The sequence below is a fragment of the Poecilia reticulata genome, linkage group LG7 (assembly GCF_000633615.1).
Source record: "Poecilia reticulata strain Guanapo linkage group LG7, Guppy_female_1.0+MT, whole genome shotgun sequence".
NCBI lineage: Eukaryota > Metazoa > Chordata > Actinopteri > Cyprinodontiformes > Poeciliidae > Poecilia > Poecilia reticulata.
The window spans coordinates 26,480,139-26,501,021 of record NC_024337.1 but is presented as its reverse complement, the minus strand read 5'-3'; the positions used below and the strand labels follow the sequence as shown (position 1 = coordinate 26,501,021).

Here is a 20,883-nt window from a genome sequence, read left to right as displayed (position 1 = left end):
TGTGTGTGTGTGTGTGTGTGTGTGTGTGTGTGTGTGTGTGTGTGTGTGTGTGTTTTGCAGGAACGTCGAGGTTAGCTCAGAACAAGGCAAAAACTCAGAAACATCTGTATCAAGATTATGACTCCTCGCTATACAAACTTCACATGGGGTCTGATACTTTATCAATGATTTCTGACGCACTGGGTACAGTTGGCTTGCAGGGGGGACGTGATGTGCGAATAAGTAAAATTTCTTCTCTTTTTTTTTCCATTTTAACGGATAATTTATGCTCTCATATTAGCTTGTAAGAGCCTTTTTTGTCCCTCTCCGTCCATACCCAGAGTCTGTGCATTGCTTTTCATTTCTTACTTGAGTTTGCTGGGCTTTGCTGCAGAGAGACACTGTTGGTGAGCTGGAAAACGTCACTTGTTTTATTGCCCTCACAGAAGAGAGACCATAAACGCATTCTTACCCCGAGCACCATACCCTTCCTCTTTAGTTCACGTTTACAAAGGTGATCACATGCTTGGGATTTTACACCCAAAGGAATGATTAGGAGTTTATTAGGTTATTTCTTTTAGAAAAAAAAGATGAGCTATAATGCCTAATATTTGTCTTGATATCTTGCAAGTTTGTTTTTTTTTTTCCTTTTTTTTTTTTTTTTAATCACGGTAGTATTTTCTAATATGCATCTTCTGAGCCTGATATAAAAATGACATTATTCACATTTCCTGTTTCTCTTCCTGGATGGTGACCATGCATGGGGTTTTTATTTTCTCTTAAAAATGAGCCAAGTAGAAAATAAAATAAGAAAACCTTCCCGTCCAGTCAAGCTGGATGGTGCGCTTGTACTTTGCCGTCTGTGTTGTGTTTATCGGCATTTAGCACCAATGCTCCGCGCAGCTCTGAGCTAAAAGCTACAGTTTCGCCTCAACTTCCCGCCTCTCAATTGGTTGGGAATGGTCAGCTGACGTTGTCATATTGTCTCTCACTGAGCCAAGCCTCGGCTATTACACTCGGGCTTTTTTTTTTTTTTTTTTTTTTTTTTTTTTTTTTTCCGCGTCTTAACCGGAGATTGGAAWYWMWKAATATTCAATCMTSAMARGTAGCMCCGCGACCACGCAGGAGAGGCAGCAACTCGAGAGGGGGGAAAAATACGGGCGATTTTTTGGGGAGGAAGGTGTGGTTGGTTGACTTGACACAGGCGGGAGGGAGATTTACTGGAGAAGGAAGATTGAAAAGAGACCCGATAAAGAAGTGGGGAAGAGTTGGAGAGAAGGGTTACAAGCAAGGTATGAATTCTTATTTCGCAAACCCGTCGCTCTCCTGCCATTTGTCCGGTGGTCAAGAGGTTCTGCCCAACGTTCCCCTGAACTCCACCACCTATGACACAGTGAGACATTTTTCGTCGTACGGCGCCGCTGTGACCCAGAATCGGATATATGCCCCTTTCTACTCCCCTCAGGAGAATGTGGTGTTCGGCTCCGGTAGGGCGCAGTACGAGTACGGATCCAACGTATTCCTCCAGGACAAGGACGTCCTGCCAAGCTGCAGGCAGACAAACATGGGACTCGGCTCGCAGAGCCACATTGCCCAGGAGTACAGTCTGGAGCAGGGGAGGGCAGGAGCCCAGGAGCAGAAGAGCAACATCCCGATCTACCCGTGGATGCAGCGCATGAACTCACACAGCGGTGAGTTTTACTACGACCAAATAAATTAGGGAAATGGGCCAGTTTTACGATATGTCTTACCAAGAGAGTAAGTTACTTTTTATGGCCCCATAAAACATTACTGTATCTGCTCGATTTGTGAGATGGGCCTTAACATGTGCAAACAAACAGCTTTCATTTTAACACTACTGTGGTGATAATAACTGGTGACTTGAGACAGAGAAATTGGATTAAGACGATTTAATAATTTTTGCATTAAAAAATAAATGTAAATATGCCCTCACTCTATCAGCTAAATTCCAAATCGCGTTTCCCTGCAGATTTAGATTAAACCACATGCTGTAAATCCTGATAAGTAATTCTATAATCAGCGAGTAAATTTTGTGCATTTTTACGTTGTGCTCCAGCAGGAGTGGGCTACGGGACGGACAGGCGCAGGGGACGTCAGATCTACTCTCGCTACCAAACGCTGGAACTGGAAAAGGAATTCCACTTCAACCGCTACCTGACCAGGCGCAGACGCATCGAGATCGCCAACGCGCTGTGCCTCACGGAGCGGCAAATCAAGATTTGGTTCCAGAACCGGCGCATGAAGTGGAAGAAGGAGAGCAACCTGACGTCCACGGTGACTGGAAGTGAACAGACAGGGGCTGCTCAGGAGGAGGAACGGAGTGGGAGCGCAGTGGAAGAAGGGAAGGATGAACACAAGAAAAAGGAATAACTGGGAAGAATAGCGCGCACGTGTGTGTGTGTGCATGGAAGTGGAGAGGAGAGGGGCGGGGGGGGGGGGGTCACCTCATGACCATGAAAGTCCAACATAACTACCTAAAAAAAAAAAATCTATAAAGACTTGACTTCACTGCATGATGGTTATACCCGCTGCTCTTTATCTCATCTTGACCACAGCAGTTGTGGAGCACTAAATATTCAAAACATTATTCCATCCACAGTTTGATCTCTGTGACATTTGGAGCACTAAGGTGTTTGTTTTATCAATATTATAAATATCAATGTCTCACATGTATTGTGAAAAATAATAATAACAATATTATTATTAATATTAATAATAATACAGACGAAGAAAAACAAGTATTATTTTCCTGGTAGTTTTCCAAACACCAGGAAAAGTAAAAAAAAAAAAAAAAAAAAAATCTGTATTTACCCACAGCCAATTCCTCACTGTGAACTCTTTGATCACCTCACCAAATACAGTGTTGGTTTGACTTTGCTCATGCACATGCACATTCCACGGCGTTCCAAGGAACACAATGCAAAACTAGTACTTGAACTGTCCACAGATTAAAAAAAGGAGCGAGACACAAAAGATTCAAGTTGCACGGTTGACCCTCAAGCTTGTATATATATATATAATAAAAGTAGCATAACAGCATATTATGCAAATTCCGCAAGAGCTGTGCATTTAGCCGCTTGGATTTTTGGCGCAGGACAACGTAAAAGAACAGCGCCACTTCTTCTTTGAATCATTTGACACCATATGCTCTTTTATTTTTTTGTTGTGAGACAGATTTGTACACTAGTAATTCTTCACCCTTTGAGTGATATGATTTCATGTTTTTTTGTCATATTTGTGTATCAGTAAATAAAATCTTTGTAAAACTTGCATCCTTGTCTGGTCTTTGCTGTGCGCGATACTCTGTTTGGGAAGACAAATGTGGCGCATCAGCCAGGTTTTACGAGTTGATCAGAGAAATGAAAGGGGTTTGCAAAGCTACAGCCCTCTCCACAGGCACTGCGAGTTTTGCAATGATGCGGATTTGGAGGATTAGAAAGGGGTAGATTAGAAGAGGCTATAGAAGTGGTTACTTTAACGCAAACTTTGGTCTCTGTACGAGTAACGTTTAAATGTTGGGAGAGCACTGAAGAGTTCTGGGGAATTTTTTATTATTATTATTATTATTATTATTATTATTATTATTATTATTATTATTATTATTATTATTATTATTATTATTATTGATGTTGTTGCAGTTAATATTGTAGTTTACGTTTATCAAACTGACAAGATTAATATACGATCAAACAGCTACTACTTTTTTTTAAAATAACAACAATAATAATTAGTATTATTTTTACTTGTGACCTCGAAGCGCGTCCATGGCACACGTCCTGACACGTCCTGCTCCATTCCAGACACCAGATGACGCTCTTGTCTTACTGTCCTGCCTTTTTTTTACGCTAAAGACCCCCCTCGCTTCGTCCCCAACAACCAAACAGCTCAAAGTTTACCGGACACGTTTCTCCTATTCATCAATATCCCCATTGAGTATCAAGCCAATTTATGACTGGCCAACACATGCACGTGATCGCATACAAATACCCCATATTTGGGCAGTGCGCTCCGGATCAAGAATTAAAAAAAGAGAGAAAAGATACCAAAGCCTACTCCACCTATAAATCCTGGATTATTTTTTCTTCTTCTTTAGGACAGACAGCTGTGAATTTTCCATTAGAGGCTACAAAGAAAAAGCAATGAGCAACAAAAAACAGGAAATACCCGCAAGCCTCGCACCGCATGTAGTTTGAAAAGAAAGTGTTGGTGGGTAGAATTAGTTTTGAAATGAACTCTCATGTTGAGCGCTCCAGCTTTGGGCAAACAAGGGAGACAACTTCTGCTAACAGCATGTTTACTTTCGATGGATCTGGGCGCACGTCCAGCCGTTATGAGGGTGTTAACGTGAACGGGATTTACTCCTGTCCCGTCCCCACGACCTCTGCGCATCGGGAGGAGATCAAAACTAGCCTGCGTGGCAGCACGGATCCTCCGCCAGGACCGCAAATAAGTATGCTCTCCGGCGGTTCACTCTTGGAGGCGAGCGGGCTCGAGTACGGACGAGGCACGGACAGAGACCCGGAGAGAGGCGTGAAACGCGGAGGCAACCGGAGCCAGGAGGGCGACCAAAACGCGGAAAGGGCTCAGACAGTGAAAAGAAACCCAAATATGCACCAGCGTCTGGACAGTGAACAGCAGCCGCAGATTTATCCCTGGATGACAAAACTGCACATGAGCCACGGTAAAGTTGACTTGTTTTATTAAAAAAAAAGGCAATCAAAAAATGCGAATTAGATGCTCGCTCTTAACGCAGCAACACTTGGTTTCGCTCGCTCCACTGTCCCTCTTGAGTTTTATAGGCCAAAAGCAGGAAATAATAAAAACTCGCGGTCATAAATTTTATGACAAAGGCATCTATTGCTCGTAAACCTGCTCTGTTACGGTGAAGGGGTGATCTGTGCTGTGATTTATGGTGAAATAATTGGATAAGAGAACAAAAATATGATAAAACGGCAAAATAATAGTACAAATCCAGCTATATAATAGTAATTGTAGCGTTATTGCTTCTCCTCTGCATGCCTTTGAATTTCCAGGATCCCCAAGGAGGGAAAATAATAATAATAACAATAATAATAATAAAGCTTTAGCCTTTGATTGAACTCTGGGACACACCAGTGCCCTGACCCAATCGTGAACTCTTCACCTCTGAAAGATTTGAATAGACATGCTCCTTCTTCGTGGCTCCTAACCTATACTGGCAGACAATCTAGCTGCAAAGAAAATTGTAAACGCATTAGCTACAAAACAAGAACCAAGGACTGGCAACGAAAACACGCAGCGGGAATGTTGGATGAATCTAAATATCCGGCGGCTATAGTCCTGTTGCGTTACATAGCAATGTTGTGCAAGTTTATAAATTACAAAACAGTTGGAAGACAGTTGCAACATTTCAAGTGCTTCTTTAAGCACCCATGTTGGTTTCGCTTACCGTGATGTTACGCTACGCTACTATTGTATAACTGTTGCAGACTTTACAGGGAGGCCCACACACTGTTGTCTGATTTGTTACAGCTAAACAAGAGTCTATTGAACATTTTTGTTTCCCCTTCATATTTGAAACAATGAAAGTGGTTGCACAAATAATATTGAGGTTTTATGACATCATACCAACTGTTTCTGTCCGTGTGATATTCTCTGAGTGAGCAAGTCCACTATTACAAATGGCCTCGGTGAACATATGTGCTTTCTATTTCACACTTTAAATTACATGCCTGAAAGTCAATTAAATGCGACAGTTTTGTGCAATATGATGTTCCTGAACGCTGACATATTTTAATACTGCTTCAGAATCGGAGGGTAAGCGCTCCAGGACCAGTTACACCCGCTACCAGACTCTGGAGCTGGAGAAAGAGTTTCACTTCAACCGCTACCTGAGCCGCCGAAGGCGCATAGAGATCGCCAACAGCCTGTGCCTAAACGAGAGGCAAATCAAAATCTGGTTCCAGAACAGAAGGATGAAATGGAAGAAGGACTCAAAGATCAAAGTGAAGGAGTAAAAGAAAGAAAAGCAGCACTTTTTTTTTTTTTGCACCTCCACACTTGCACAGTAGAGTCGGAGTTGCCCGCCTGACCTTCGGATGAACCGCTATAAGGAGCAATGACATCATGACACGGTTCTGTGTGCTTCATCACCAATTATGTGTCACTTTCTGCGGTTTGGAACCTAATGTATTGAATATCGCTCACTATGATCAATCGGTTTACATTTCTAAATTAATTTGCTTGCTATGCGATGATAACCCCACTTTACGGTGGAAAAAAACGCGAAGGTGGGAGAAGGGTCCTTCAAGGCTTTTTGGTCCAGATTGCGCTTTAAAAAAAAGCTGCACAACGTTATTAATTTTGGTTCATAGTATAGGCTATTTAAAAAAGAAAAAAGGTAGTTACCGAGAGTTCTGGGGGTCATTTCCAGCTTCTTTAGCGTGCCATTAAAAATTAAGGTCAGTGAGCAAGAAAAATAAAATTAGTTGAAAAGTGTTTGTCCTCTTGTTTTCTTTTGAGAAATCAGGATTTGTTGAAGGTCTGATGTGTCTGTGATCGGTCTGTCATCCATGCTGTCTGTCATAACCTTGTGATTGTGTATGATAACACTGTAATGTGCAATGAAGCTACGTCTGTTTCCCTTAGTAAACTAAAGGTGCCTGGTACACACAAGGCCTGCTTGATGGCCAATTTGTTGATTGTAAACAATAAAGTCGTTAAAAAAACTACTTCTTTTACTCTGAGTTATTTTTCTCTTCATATTCGGGACCCATTGCAGAAAAAAAGAACAATAACAAGGTGCATCTTAGAATAATTTTGTTGCATTTTTGCCCGCTAAATAAAACTGCACTTCTGTCTTTTCACAATGCAATTTCTTTTGTTTTGTCAGGTTTTCTCGGGTCCCCAAAATTTCTCAGGCTGACAAACACGCTCTAAAGTTTAAGGCCTCCCCCTCATAAAACTTTATTGCCCGCTTTTTCCAGCACTCCACAGGCACACTCAGCTTCCTGTTTTGTCAGGGGATGAGGAAGGGCCACACCAGCCTGTTAGAACAACACAAAGGTGGACGCAAAGCTTCGGCTTCCTGTGGCCGCACACTGACGCGTCACTTTCTGTAAAGGGGGCCATATGGTTAGATTTGTTTCAGCCCCTGGTCTAGTTAGATTGTTGTTAAAACGCCACTTTGCAGCATTGGTCGTCTCAATTCAAGCCCAAGGTTATGAGGTAATTCCCCTCTTCACTTAGAGCAAATAAAAAAAAAAAAAAGTCAACTCACCTCTCAAACTAACAGCCTCCCATATGATCTCCCCTTATTTGAACCGGTCAACTGCAGCGTCCACTTTCCCTGTGCTGTGTTGGGGCCTATAAACATAAACGCGAGAGCTTGCATTCAAGTCTTTCTTTTTGGGGATTTTAAAGTTTACAAGGTTACATATGCCAATTGCCCCGAGCAGGGCCTGTGAATGGTGCGTGGGAAGCACGTGGTGTCGTTTAAGTGGGTTTTATGGCCTGGAAGAGCTGACAAACCTTCGATATATACACATCATATATAATCTTAACTGTCCGGAATCGCAGCTGCTGGCTTCCCCCTTATCGGAGGAGGAAAGGGCTTTGTGGTGGTGGTGGCGGAGGACGCAGTACCTTTCTCCGGACTGTAGAGCAGAGCGGAACGGCGCGGAGGTGTGAGACCTGCTGCTTCTGCAGTAAGTTGCTTTAACTTTAAATACTTGCCTGCGTCTGTGCTGTCTTAAAATAGTTTTTTTTTCCTTCTCTCATGTATGATGGAGTGACTCTGAATGCACGGGTTAACTATAAACCTAATTAGATCAACTAACGATGACTCCATTGAGCTACGTTTCTGCAAAGGGTTTGCAAATGCTCTTCTGTTTATTTGTTACAAACAGAATTAAGCATTTAATGTCTAAATTTGTAAATCACGCTTAAATAGGGCTGCAGCAGTTTATTTACAGTTGTAAATCCCCACCGTAAAAATAAATAGGGATAGTAATACAAGTTTCAAGAGAAACACAGTAGTGTTAAGCAAAAAAAAAAAAAAAAAAAAGAAGAAGAAGAAGAAGTAAGACTCAAAACTCTTCTCCCCACTCACTCTTCAACCAATCCTGCAATTTTCAAAGGAAAACATTTAGGTTAAATTCTACCTAAAACTCTTGTAGCTTTGACTATTTGAAAAAGTGCAACGAATAAAAGACGGGTTTGTTTTCAGTTCAGACTTTATTGTAAGAGCTAAAAAGCTTCAATTAGTCAATGTCAACAATTGCCCAGTATCTCTCTTGTGTCTCACCTTTGCACTAAAATTGGACTTACTTCAGCACATCGGCATACAACAAATAACAATAATAAAAAAAAGTTTGACTGTTAGTTTTACTCTCTACTGAAATAAAATAGCGTAAACTGCTATAAATAATTTATCCAATTCAAGTAACAACTATTTTGAAGTCAGAAATATTACGTTATAGTCAAGAACTGCAGCCTATATGATTTCAGGGTCGAGTATAATGTATGTTATTATTATTATTATTATTATTATTATTATTATTATTATTATTATTATTGTAAGGTCATCTTTCTTAAAATGTACAATAACATGATGCTAGCATATTATAAAGAACAGTGGAGAATACAAGTGTTCAGAGTAAAACCACGATCAACACATTCATGCGACTTGTTTTGTTTTCCACCTTGACACTGCGGTTTGTGGTTGCGATCTGTCGTCATCGTGGTTTCATGGCTATTTTCTGACCATGCCGATCTGCGGATCTTATCTTGAGTGACACATTTTGACTGTGAAGTGAAGATTGAATAAATATTTGCGCATTTCACACCGTTTGTGTCCTCATGGATATCAGCAGATATATCCAGTTTGATTTACTTGGAGACTAATGAGCCAATGACATCTTATGACCTCGATAGTTTTCTGTTGCTCAGCTGGAGACATCATTTAATCACCCATATGCCTAAGCAAACAGCTCCGCCTACAGAAACAGTTCACTACTCCTAATCAATGTGTGGAGGTGCAATTATTTTTTATATTAAAGCTCGGATTGAGGGTTTTCCCCTAAGTTAACAAGGTGCAATGGCCGCCACTACTTTCTGCGGTTCTTTTTGGTTGCTTTTGTCTTGAATGTATTACGCTGCCTGTACTTGGTATACCAAATTTCCAATCCTAAGGTATGGACTTGGTTTCCAGGTGTAGAAGATCAATCACAGACTTTCAATAGGGGGCACTGTGTAACATACTCCTGTATGAGTGATGCACTCCGGGGGGTGTCTATTTTTTTTTCAAGTGTTCTCTTTATTTTTAGAAACATTTTGCTATAATTCAGAGAGGAAACTATCAGGAATTCCAGACTAAATGCTTTTATGTGTAAAAGAAATCGTATAAAAATGATTTCCCGTTTTCTTATCAGGAATACTGACATGCGCATTTGTACACCTGCAATGTACGTGCTGCATTTTAACCTTTCATTCTGTGAGATACTTGAATAAATTCCTCAGAGGTGCTCATAACAACTCAAAAACTTTATTCCAAAAGTGAAACCGGCCCAAACATCCGATTTCACTGTCATGTTCTGCGCTCGTGTATTCCTTTCTCTGACCTACGGAGCTGACACTGCCATCCTTCAACCCGCAGAGGTCATTTCCGGGTGAGCATAGACTTCCCTTTGTCTGGGGCTCGAACAAGAGGCAGAGATCTTCGTTGCACAGTTTCCGAACATGAACTGATTTTATTTACAATGTGAAGACAAAGTCGTGACTCTATTTTATTGACTGTTCGCCATAATTCACAGGCGCTGAAGTCTAGGGACTTCTATTCATAGTAGCTCTTGCCCAAGGAAATACCAAATTGCTTGTAAATTTAGTTTTATCGTCTGAAAACGATCTGTCTTAAATTCTTTCCACTGTCTCTGTTTTGCAGGCGCTCAAACATTTCACATTTTCCTTACAGTCTCCCTCCAGGAATGCGTGATTAACAGGCCAAAATATTATTAAGATAAGAATAGCAAGAGTGAAGAAAAAAATAAACACTTCGTTCTATTTTAGGGCGAAAAAATTCTAAAACGGATCTATTATGTTTTAGTTGTTATATTTTACGTTTATTCTCGTTTATTCCGCTGGTTTTTATTTTCAGGAATGTCATTACTTGTGGTTAATCTTGTAATATACCACAAATTACCCATGCTTTTCAATGTGTCACATTTACATATGTACATTTCCACGTAACTGACTAAGTGTATTTAACTTTAAAAATATTTATTCCACAACGTGGAAGAGAAATTGATATTTTTATGTCTCATATTTACCATTTTTGAGGAGAAATTTCTATTACTTTGTTGGTAATCATTTCTTCTGCTTATATACAATTTATAACTCAATTTTTCAAAAATATCCATGGAGCCATTTAAAGATTTTTTTTCAGACAGTTCGTCGGGTCAACATGAGTCCAACAGTAGATTTTTTTGTATACGTGTAATAAATCTTAATCACCATAAATCTTTATGTTTGAGACTATATATAGTCTTTGCAATAGTTATATGTCTATAACTATAGCAGTTATATATAATTTGAAACTATTAAAAATTAACTGACGTTGCAGAACATTTTGTGGCGCTTTTCCCGTCCAATTAATAGCGTGGGAGGTTGTTTTGTTGTTGAGGAGCTTATATGTGTTGTAACGTTACGGTTCGGGTCTAATGAGCTGCAGCACCGCAGCGGTTTATGTGGGGGAATCCAGTTTCTAAAAAGCACCTCTGCTCCCCTGGCGGTCGCTTTCAACCAGCATACACAGCCAACTGGTCTCCAGTCTGTCTGCACTTCATTAAAACTTTTTATTTTAACTGGACCATCTCTGCCTAACGTTATTACACCTGGGGAGGGTAAACGAGTGGAGGCTATTACATTAAGGGTTTGATTAAAAGCGCATCGTAACCGTTTTCATCAGGGAGCGGAATACTGCTGCAGTTTCTGCATTCAGGTCAGCCAGTCGGACACTGGAAGAGAAAAAACACCGTGATCGACACTGTGACTTCTGTGGAGTTTTGATAAATTTTCTGTTTACACGGATACATGTGTGAACACGCATGTACAAGAGTTGTTTTGCAGGGTGTGTGTGTGCGTGGAGGGGTGCGCGGAGAAAGCTTAACAATCCCTCAAATGAACAAATGAAACATCAAATTAGTCCGCCTGAGGGTCTCATTTTTTTGTACTTCTACATTATAACTAGTTATTGAACTAGGTGCACGATCTCAAAGCCATTTGTGAGGGGAGAAAGAATTCATTGCTGTCTCTCCATCAATAATCCTTGGCAGTGAACTATTGGAAGCAGTCAAACGCGAGGGGTGAAACGCGGGTCAGGCTGTCTAACTAATATTAAAATGCGCTCGCCATGAGTTCATGGGGCGAGAGGGAGTGCGTGGCGTTCATATCGGTTGGGTGCACGACAAATATCATGTATTTAGATGAAAATACGACGCAACCAAGTGGGTGCGTTTTCTGAATTGTATTTATTACATAAAGAATTCACAGCTTGTTCATTTCATTAATTAATAAAAAAAGCGATTTACATAAAAATACACAGATCAAGATGTGCATCAGTTTATTTCCTTATGCCTCTCTTCTTTAATCAATTCAATTGATTCAGAATCTGTTTGCTGTTTCTTTTCTTTTTTTTTTAATACTCCCCTCCCCACCCCCACCCCCTTTTCGAAACGGGTCACATGTCCAACGTAACATTTTTCATCCAAGGCTTTTCTCATTAGCTTCCAGAGTGTCAGGAAGAAAGGTTACCGAGCGGTCAGTATGGTAATGGCGAGCAGAAGAAATGGTTGGGAACAATGGGAACTTATTTTTCATCTGCTGCTGTCACGCCGTCCTTTTGTATCCGCCGTGTTTGTGACTGAATATTCATATAGGAGCCACCTCAAAGGCAGAATGCTGTGAAAGGAGAGCCTCCGTATTCTCTGTGTGCCCGCATACACTCGCGCGTGTTTGCGCATACATCTCTTTAACGAGGGAAAACAGAAAACAAACAAAATACGTTTGTGTCGCTTCGAAGCGCATCAGCTTTCACGCGCACTTTTCGTGTGATTGCCAACTCACTGCCGCCCTGAAACATCTCGGAAAAGGCATGCTTCCTCCATAACCTGCTTTCACCGACGTTTACCCGACAGTTCACCTCTACAGCCTCAAACAGAAAGCACATTAGTTGTCTATATGTACCCTGTAGAACCAAATTTGCGTGCTGCACAAACATTCGCAAATACGTCTCTACAGGAATACATGGGCAACTGGAATTCCTCGCCAGCCAATGGATTGCGTTGCACCTAACTCTGCTTCTGCACGTCTGTCTTTCTTTTTTGCACTTGCTTGTGCATACACAGGGAGCACCCGCGATGATCCTCACAGCCAGGCACTGTAACAATGCAATAACGCTGTCACAAAGTGTCCACACAGATCCGCACGTTGTGGAGGCAGCTAGAGAGGCCACAGAGTAAGGGAGCCATGAGCAGTGTGCGGCTACTACTGTGTCAGAGCCTGTAAAACACACCGGGAACCAGGGGTCGTTTAAAAGTGACTGATTTACGGCTTTTATTGCTCTATAAAACGCCTCTAACATCCTCGGTAGGGGTAATAGAAATGTCGTGCGCATTCTTTACAAACAGTACTGCCAGAGTTATGATATGCATTTTTCACATCGTTTTTAAACTTATTATGTAATTATGGCTGAGGAAATGGATCCCCTGGCTTGCACAGTGGCCAAAATACTGACCTACATTTATTTCACAGACTTAAAACCTATTATTATTATTATTATTATTATTATTATTATTATTATTATTATTATTATTATTATTATTATTATTATTATTATTATTATTATTATTATGTTAGGTTAGGGTATGTGGAGAAGTAGCATGTTTGAAGAGATGAGAGAAGAATGGGAAGCCAAGTTGAGGCAGCCTCACAGCATCAGCTTACAACATAAAAGTCAACCACAAGTCATGTAACTCATGGTCAGGGCTCTAGCCAGGATTAACATAGTAACAGCTGAGATGAAATATTGCCTTGTAGTCGTAAACATTTGGATAGTTGAAATCGAAGAATTAAATATAATTTAGCTATTTGAGCTAACTGCTGTGTTTATTTAAAGGGATGTAATGTTATTTAACAACCCTCTCAGCAGTCTACTGATGAGCTGTGGCACGTTGTGGTGTTTTGTCTTAACTGTTATCAAGGATGCAGGTAAATGAGCTACTGTATGGCTGTGCTTTTATTATTCCCATCATGTGCAGTAAGTAGCAGTTGAATGAAGTCAAAATGAAGAATGAAGTAAAAAAGATGCATTAACATGGGGTTAAGAAGACTATTTAGACAGGTTTTAAGGTATTAGTCACTTCTCCTGATTGTAACTTTCTGACCTGAAGAACCACATGTAGCTTAACTAAATAGTCATCTCTAGTTCATGCAGTATTTTAATATTTGATTTTTTGTTTTTGGAATTCTTTTATTGCGTCTTTCAGACCTCCATGTTTTGTGGCCTTATGCTATTTGTGATTTTAAAAACTGTCAGGTGTGCGACTAAGATTGACCCCAGCTTTGTGATTAGAAACATGCTTTGCTAAATGAGTTATACTTATGTATTTTTTTATTTAATGAAGTGTTTGTTGCATCCTTAGGAAGCAGAACTTACTGAAACAAGTTCTCCTATTTTAAAAGACATACTATAGAGCATGATTGCCACAACTCTTTATTGTAAACACTGGGATTGTGTCCACAACATTTGCTATCCATGTGTAGATCTGCTTTTGTGTTTTCTGTAGTTGATTGATCTGAATTTTATTTTTGTCCGGCAGCAAATGATTTTTGATGTATGAATTTTTTTCTATGTTCGTCTTACTAGGATTATATTGAAAAATGTTGCTTTTTCATTATCTTTCATTAAAGTATAGCTGTTTGATTTAAGATATAGAAAAGCAATATAAAAGTGAAGGTTGTTTTTTGCTTTTTTTTAGGCTGTATCATCATTGGCGCTCTTACCTTGCTCCACGGTTGGTCTGCTTTGAGAATTAAACCACATCTCCTGACCATCTCACATCCCCTGTGTTATAGACTGAACCACAGTCCTATTAAATCTGTATTTAAATCACTTTAAGTGACTCTTGGAAGTTCTTCTAATTCTTAAGATCATTAAAGACTCTATCCAGAGGCATATAACAAATGTACACTGATGATAATAAACTATGAATTGCACAAGAACAAAATATTTTTCAAAGCAGATTTCAGATACAAAGAATGGTAAGTCTACTTAGTCTGTTTTGTGGTTGATGACATCACAACAGGTACAAGATTCAAACTGATGTGTTGGCATTGGTACAACACTGACAGGGAAAGTAACTTTTGACAGATTTAAACCCAGATTCTGAAGTAGCTGAGTTGCATTCGAGATCCATAGAGTTACTCAGTATATGTTCCAGTCTTACACCATTTTGCAGGGATTCAGAGAGGTCTTGAAAATTCTCAAATCTACATTTTAATGTAAAAGGTTTTACAAAGGTTAGAAGTTCAGGGTTGTGAATTACAGTTCATTAGGTCTTTTTTTGTTGTTGTTATTTTGTTTCTCGTACTTGTTTTTTTTAATTGTATGGTTGTTTGACACATTTGGACATTACCCTTATCCTCTGACAAAAACACAAATGTCTTGATCCTGTGCATTAATGAATCCTGTTGGAAGTCACATAAATCCAAATACTTGATTATATCTTCTGCAAGTACTGAATTAATAACATTTCTTTGGAAATAAAATAACACAACAATTCAGTTTTAATTATCCACCACTGCCTAATATTTTCTATAAATTTTTAGTAGTTGACTAAGACCCAACAACAGTAACCTTAATGAAGTGTAAATGCGCTGATTGAAGGCGCTGAAGCTAAGTAAAACGTGTAAAAGAGCTTGCTTAAATTTTTAGCTAAGTTCCATTTAAGCTGCGAGCTAGCTGCATTATTAGTGAAGATATTTTTGAAGTTCACTTATCTCTAAAATTTTAATCATAATAGTAGAGTTGGAACCCTCCCGACCCTACTAAGGGACAAGGGTGTGCAGAAAATGAATGAATGAATGAATGAATGAATGAATGAATGAATGAATGAATGAATGAATAGTAGGGTTGGACAATAAATCAATGTGATACATATGGAATACATATGTATCACAATACATATGTGATTAATATCAATAAATAAGTCTGAAAAAATGTTTCACTCAACTTCCATCCAGAACCGGAAACCCTTCTGGGTGATGTAGGCAGAGGTTAGGCTTTAGCCTGCACCATGTGAGACCCCACAGTTGACTTAACCTATCAGGGCCAGTTGAGCAATGTTGGTGCATCAACTATCTCACTCACCATGTAGTTACTAGCAACAACATTGTTGACAACCTTGCGTAGCAGCAGTTTAAGGTTCTGCCACAATGCCTCATATGCCTAATAATAATAGTAATAACAATAAAAACAACAACAACAACAACAACAATAACAATGGTGTGGAGTGAAAACGGGATAAAACAGGAAAAATCACGCCGTCAGTTTGGCAATATTTAAGACAAAAAAAATAATCAATAACTATTGATATGACTGATATGAAACACTTATATCATGACACAGTTTTCAGCCACATCTTACAGTTCTTCAAGATGATCTATAAAAGTCTTAAATTTAACCTCCTGAAACTTTCAGTGTGTTTTTATGTTACTAGAGGCATTTGCATGTGTGGAAGCTCAGAGGTTAGATTTGGTCTTGATCTTAAGTAAAGGATTACTACAAAATGTCAAAACAAATAAAACATGGTCAAGGCATGTTCCATCAGGGAACAACTAATTAGAAAGTGAAATGAATTGTTTTTTTTATTTTCAGAAAGGTCCGGCTATCAGCTGTAATGTCGGTTTGTCAGTTTGCCAGCTGAGCTAATACTGATAAAAAAAAAGGAAGTGTCTTCATTAATTTGCAAATAACCTTTATGCAAAGTGCGCAAGCTAATAAAATGATTGGTTTTCTATTGTTGTGCTTTATCCTTGGCCAACCATTGTCTCTTTGAATAATTGGTAGCCATGGATTTTGCCTGTTTTATTTTTTTTTCCTTGGTCAGCAGCTACTAGTTTTGTCCCCAAGATCAATTACCTTGGTAACAAAACCAGAGAGAGGGAGGCAGGGGGAAGAAGAGGGAAGAAGGAGGGATAAAGAGACACGAGCGGACAGTGAGAGAGAGAGAGCGCTTTGTGCCCACAATGGCGACTGTAGGTATGCTAAATACCTCTGGTTCCTTATCCGGGAACTACCTCTTCCTCTGCTATTGGGCCACTGGGTCACGTGGTTAAAGTAACTTTACAGGGCTGCTCGCAAGTAGGAGGGCTTTATGGAGCAGAAAAACGACAAAGCTAGAAAAATTATTTTCCACTCCAGAAATTAATGATCATGAGCTCGTATTTGATGGAGTCTAACTACATTGATCCGAAATTTCCTCCATGCGAGGAATATTCGCAAAACAACTACATCCCCGAGCACAGTCCAGAATATTACAGCCGCGCAAGGGACACTGGCTACCAGCATCACCACCAGGAGTTATACCCTCCTCCGCGGGCGAGCTACCAAGAGCGCCAGTATAACTGTGCAAGCATCCCCGAGCCCGACACGCCGCGGGGACACGGAATACCCCACTCCGCGCACCTGCTAACGGGAAAGGGCCAGCCTGCGTCATGTGAGACCCCACAGTTGTCCATGTCCCCCGCCACCCCACCGGCCGCAGCCTCCGCCTGCAACCAAGCCACCCCGGAGCATCCCAACAGCACAGTCTCCTCCAAACAGCCCGTGGTGTACCCGTGGATGAAGAAAATTCACGTCAGCACTGGTAGGCAACTTGTGGTGTTTATGTTCCCCCTGCTCTACTCACGCTCCTCTCTCCCCTTCTTCCCTCCCTTTATCAAGCCCCTCTGACTCCCATCTCGTTGCCAGCCCCTGCTCCGATAGCAGGGAAGCCTTTGAAATGGCACAATTGAGGCGGATTTACGACTCGGCATTGGTAATTACACCCACCATAAATTTTATAGCCGAGGTATACTCAGGGCAGCCGTATCACCATGTGGCTTCTGCTGTTATGTATTGCGCGATAGAGAGAGAGGAGGGGAGAAATGAATAAGAGAAGAGAAGGGTAAAAAAAAAAAATCTGAGCTTTGTGATCTTGCATTAATAATTTAGATCATGGTTGGGTGTGAGTGTCCTCTCATTACGCGAAGTTCTTAACTTCCCATTTAAATTTCCTCAAACAGCTAAACATTCATGTCTAATAAATCTTTCTGAGTCATATCTCACTTTGTTTACCCCCTCCTTTTTTTCTCCCTTCTCCTTCTACCCTTTCTCTCCACATCTCCCTTTTTTTTTTTTTTTCTTCCTCCCAGTGAACTCTGGTTACAATGGGACGGAGCCAAAGCGGTCTAGAACAGCTTACACCCGGCAGCAGGTCTTGGAATTGGAGAAGGAATTCCACTATAACCGGTATTTAACCCGACGGAGGCGCATTGAGATCGCGCACACCCTGGTGCTCTCCGAGCGGCAGATTAAAATCTGGTTTCAGAACCGCAGGATGAAATGGAAAAAGGATCACAGGCTGCCGAACACCAAAGTGAGATCCTCCTCCTCTTCCTCGTCCTCCTCCTCCGGGTCCAACACAGGCTCTGCGGCCGGTGGAGTCGCCGCTGTCTCGGCCACCAGCACTGGGGCCCCCGACGAACTCACAGGAGCACAGCATGGCGAGGATATTACCAGGTTATAAAACCACGAACCATCCAGCTGGGGTACACGGAGAACTTGTTATTTATAGAACAATGATATATTTTGTTTTCGTAGCTATCTTGTGCGGTTTCCTTTAAGTCCAAAGTTATATAAAAAAATGCATGTTATATAGCATGGATTACTGCGAATACCGATGATTTATTTTTTACGTGAAACAGGGTTTAATTTATTTGAAGTTCAGTTATCCTGGTGTTTTTTTTTTATTAAAATGAAGGAGTGAAACTAGAAAAAAAATATACATTTTATCGAAATGTTATTGTGGGCCATTTTTTTTGCCCAGCTGCCCAAGGTAAAATGCACAATCTATTTATTTCAAACAACACTGGAAGGATATCACTATAATAATAATAATTATTTTGGTATATTAAAAAAAAAAAGCTTGAACACAGCATTGGTTCTGAACATGTATGTTTAGGATAACAACAATGTGTGAATTTACCTCGTGTATTTCAGAAACGGGATTTAGATTTTTTTTAGTTCTTTGTTTTTCTTTTTAATTATTATTATTATTATTATTTGTGGTGTTGATGTTGTGTTTAGACCGTTACAAAGCAGACTATTGTGAAATGCAATAAACGGAGTTTAGTGTACTTGTGCTAATCATATTGGTCAATAAAAACGGTGAGTGTCTACTAGTTTTACATACGTATGCTCGAAGTTCATTTTTGCTAAGACGAGGTCTGCTATAGGAGGATGTTTAAAAACTGTACAGATGTGTAAATACTCAACAGGACCACTGTTTTCTGACTTCTTTTTTCCCCCTGCGCCCTTAAATTAGCAACGTGTAAAGACATGATGTGTGTGCGTCTGAGTGTGTGTGTGTGTGTGTGTGTGTGTGTGTGCGTGTGCGTGCGTGTGTGTGTATGTGTGCTTGTGTGTTTGTGTCCAGCCTTCCTTGTAATAGAATGAAGCTGTTTCCCAAAAAAAAAAAAATATGGAAAACAAATAAGTAGTTTGCTCCTTGCATTTCGTGCAACCTCATCAGTCTGAAGGGCATTCAATTAGCGCTGCAGACAAGCTACTGAGGGCCCCATCCAGTCCACTTCTGCACTGCTTTACTGTCACTGCTACCAAAACCAACCCCACTTTCGACTTCGAAACCAAAATGCATGCTTTTAATTTAGGACTTGCATTTGTACTATGTTAGAATTGATAGACGCTTGTAATATAGCTATTTTGTAACAAACACACGCAGTCACCCTGCTTTCCTTTTTTTTTCTATATTGCTCCACTGTGCCATGTGACTGAGTTTTCACAGAATGAAATAAATGAAAATTTAACTAAAATGTGAACTGAACGCAGATTCAGTGTTAATGCATGGTGTGGCGTGAGATATATCACAGCGAAGATGCTGACCTTTGTTGTCAGAGTCTGGCCTGCATGAGGAGGAGTGTTAATGGTTTCTTGTGTCTTTTACTTCTGCATGTACATGTGCCTCTGTGTAGCAGCAAAATACATGCGGAATTGACCCTGCAGCCTCAGGAAAAATAGACTTTAGAACTGTTTGCAGCTACTTAGGTTTAGCATTTAATTCTCTTTACTCTTATTTATTTTTTAATTGCATTGTTTGTTTATTTGTTTGCTGTTTTTTTCTTCTTTTAGATAGATGTAGTTTGAGCATGACTCAGACCCAAAGAAGCCCAAGCATTTGATAGATTATTGAAACTGTGGCATGAATAGGTCGTATAAAATGCCTTGCGTAGTGGGAGGCACAACAACACAAAGGGAAGAGGTATTTTCCATCATCAATCTTGCACCACGGAGCTCTGTATAATGTCCTGGAAAACAGCTGTGATGATAGCCAGTTTTTGATAGCATCAAATGTTGTGCGTTATCAGCCAGAATAACTCTGAAGCATGCGCAATTGTGCGTTTGGACCCCTTAATGTTGAGCTTTTTGTTTTGTTCTGTTTTGTCTTTTACATATATAGTACAAACACAAGCATGTTAAAATATGCTGTTGAGACATGGCTTTTGCAGAAGGCAGTAGAATGGTGGTGAGGCGGCGCTGAAAAATGAATCGAGGAGCCTTTATGTTGTTGGACAGATTAGAAAAATTAATGTGCTCTCCGCAGTCGCAGCATCCCTCCAGCCCCTTTTCTCGGCCCTGTCGCCTCCATGTCGCGGGGCTTGAAAAGGTGCTTCATTGAAGTTTGGGGGGCGAAATGGGAGAAGGCCGAGTTCATCTCGAGGACACATTTTCTGTTCCATTAGGCTCATTTCAGTCTGGATGGCCGACCTCTCCAACCCTGTGACCTGACTCACTTTCTATGCGTGTACCTTCTGTGTGCGCCCTCGCCGGTCCTCCCTTGGCCTCGGCTTTCTTTGTGGTTTTTTCTGGGTTGCGGCTGTATAGAAGGGGCCTGCGGCGGGGCATCACTGCATGTGTTGCTCTCTTTGTTAAGCACCGTGACACCGGACAGTGTTAAACTCTCGGACTGCGCTCCTCTGTGCGTCCAGCGGAGCTGCAGCACTTCGAAAATCTGCGTTTTCCCTCATCTGGCGCGAATCTTCTTAGTGAGCGAGTTATTGCACAAATACACACAGTGACGTTATCCATAATTTATAGCAATATAAAACAACCACTTGAGATTATGTCTTGCAATTGCGCCTCAAATTTGACAAACTCGATGAATATTTTTACTACGGTGATTAGTGGCGTTCTCTGAGGTCTCATAAAAAGGTGCTGCGGCTATAAATAGTGTCATTTGCTGCGCTCATGTGACTTCTGCTCCCATTGGCTCCGGTGTCCAAAATCCAGCTGCCAATTATAGGCGTCTCTGACAGTACTGGGACACTTGGTCACTGTGATTAGTTTTTGAACGAGGACCTTCAAGTGTTGTCTTTCTCTTTTAACACACAAACTCCTTGGAAACTTTTCAATGAGACCTCCACAAATACTTGAATACTTAACGCTAACATTAAATTACTCTGAAATGAGATACAGTCAATGTTTGTGTGTATCAACAACCAACTGATACACACATATATCAGTGTGTATCAGGCTGAGTATATATATAGGCTGAGTGCAGCCTGTATATA

The 20,883-nt window shown here is 40.5% G+C and overlaps 3 protein-coding genes across 5 annotated transcripts; all 3 read left to right on the top strand.

Annotated features, from left to right (window-relative positions):
* Positions 1 to 1,093: 1,093 nt before the first annotated feature.
* Positions 1,094 to 3,270, top strand: hoxc6a (homeobox C6a). 2 transcript variants are annotated; one of them, XM_008413725.2, is made up of 2 exons: positions 1,094 to 1,670; positions 2,060 to 3,270. In XM_008413725.2, the coding sequence occupies exons 1-2, from the start codon at positions 1,274 to 1,276 to the stop codon at positions 2,368 to 2,370; spliced, it is 708 nt and encodes a 235-aa protein (XP_008411947.1). In that variant the 5' UTR covers positions 1,094 to 1,273; the 3' UTR covers positions 2,371 to 3,270. The 2 variants fall into 2 exon arrangements, with proteins under 2 accessions (XP_008411947.1, XP_008411946.1); XM_008413724.2 differs by having other exon boundaries at positions 2,057 to 3,270.
* A 610-nt stretch (positions 3,271 to 3,880) lies between these two features.
* Positions 3,881 to 6,710, top strand: hoxc5a (homeobox C5a). The gene is made up of 2 exons (XM_008413723.2): positions 3,881 to 4,681; positions 5,788 to 6,710. Exons 1-2 carry the CDS (start codon positions 4,228 to 4,230, stop codon positions 5,994 to 5,996), a joined length of 663 nt encoding a protein of 220 aa, XP_008411945.1. The 5' UTR covers positions 3,881 to 4,227; the 3' UTR covers positions 5,997 to 6,710.
* An 8,862-nt stretch (positions 6,711 to 15,572) lies between these two features.
* hoxc4a (homeobox C4a) lies at positions 15,573 to 18,779 on the top strand. 2 transcript variants are annotated; one of them, XM_017305959.1, is made up of 3 exons: positions 15,573 to 16,901; positions 17,449 to 17,545; positions 17,625 to 17,717. In XM_017305959.1, exons 1-3 carry the CDS (start codon positions 16,463 to 16,465, stop codon positions 17,635 to 17,637), a joined length of 549 nt encoding a protein of 182 aa, XP_017161448.1. In that variant the 5' UTR covers positions 15,573 to 16,462; the 3' UTR covers positions 17,638 to 17,717. The 2 variants fall into 2 exon arrangements, with proteins under 2 accessions (XP_017161448.1, XP_008411943.1); XM_008413721.2 differs by having other exon boundaries at positions 17,449 to 18,779.
* Positions 18,780 to 20,883: the final 2,104 nt, after the last annotated feature.

What these genes read in the sequence shown, in the direction of transcription:
- hoxc4a (XM_008413721.2), top strand. Translation starts at nt 16,463, where the DNA reads ATGATCATGAGCTCGTATTTGATGGAGTCTAACTACATTGATCCGAAA. An exon ending in GAAAATTCACGTCAGCACTG is followed by an intron (nt 16,902 to 17,448) that starts GTAGGCAACTTG and finishes TCTTCCTCCCAG; the next exon opens with TGAACTCTGGTTACAATGGG.
- hoxc5a (XM_008413723.2), top strand. Translation starts at nt 4,228, where the DNA reads ATGAACTCTCATGTTGAGCGCTCCAGCTTTGGGCAAACAAGGGAGACA. An exon ending in AAAACTGCACATGAGCCACG is followed by an intron (nt 4,682 to 5,787) that starts GTAAAGTTGACT and finishes ATACTGCTTCAG; the next exon opens with AATCGGAGGGTAAGCGCTCC.
- hoxc6a (XM_008413724.2), top strand. Translation starts at nt 1,274, where the DNA reads ATGAATTCTTATTTCGCAAACCCGTCGCTCTCCTGCCATTTGTCCGGT. An exon ending in GCGCATGAACTCACACAGCG is followed by an intron (nt 1,671 to 2,056) that starts GTGAGTTTTACT and finishes GTTGTGCTCCAG; the next exon opens with CAGGAGTGGGCTACGGGACG.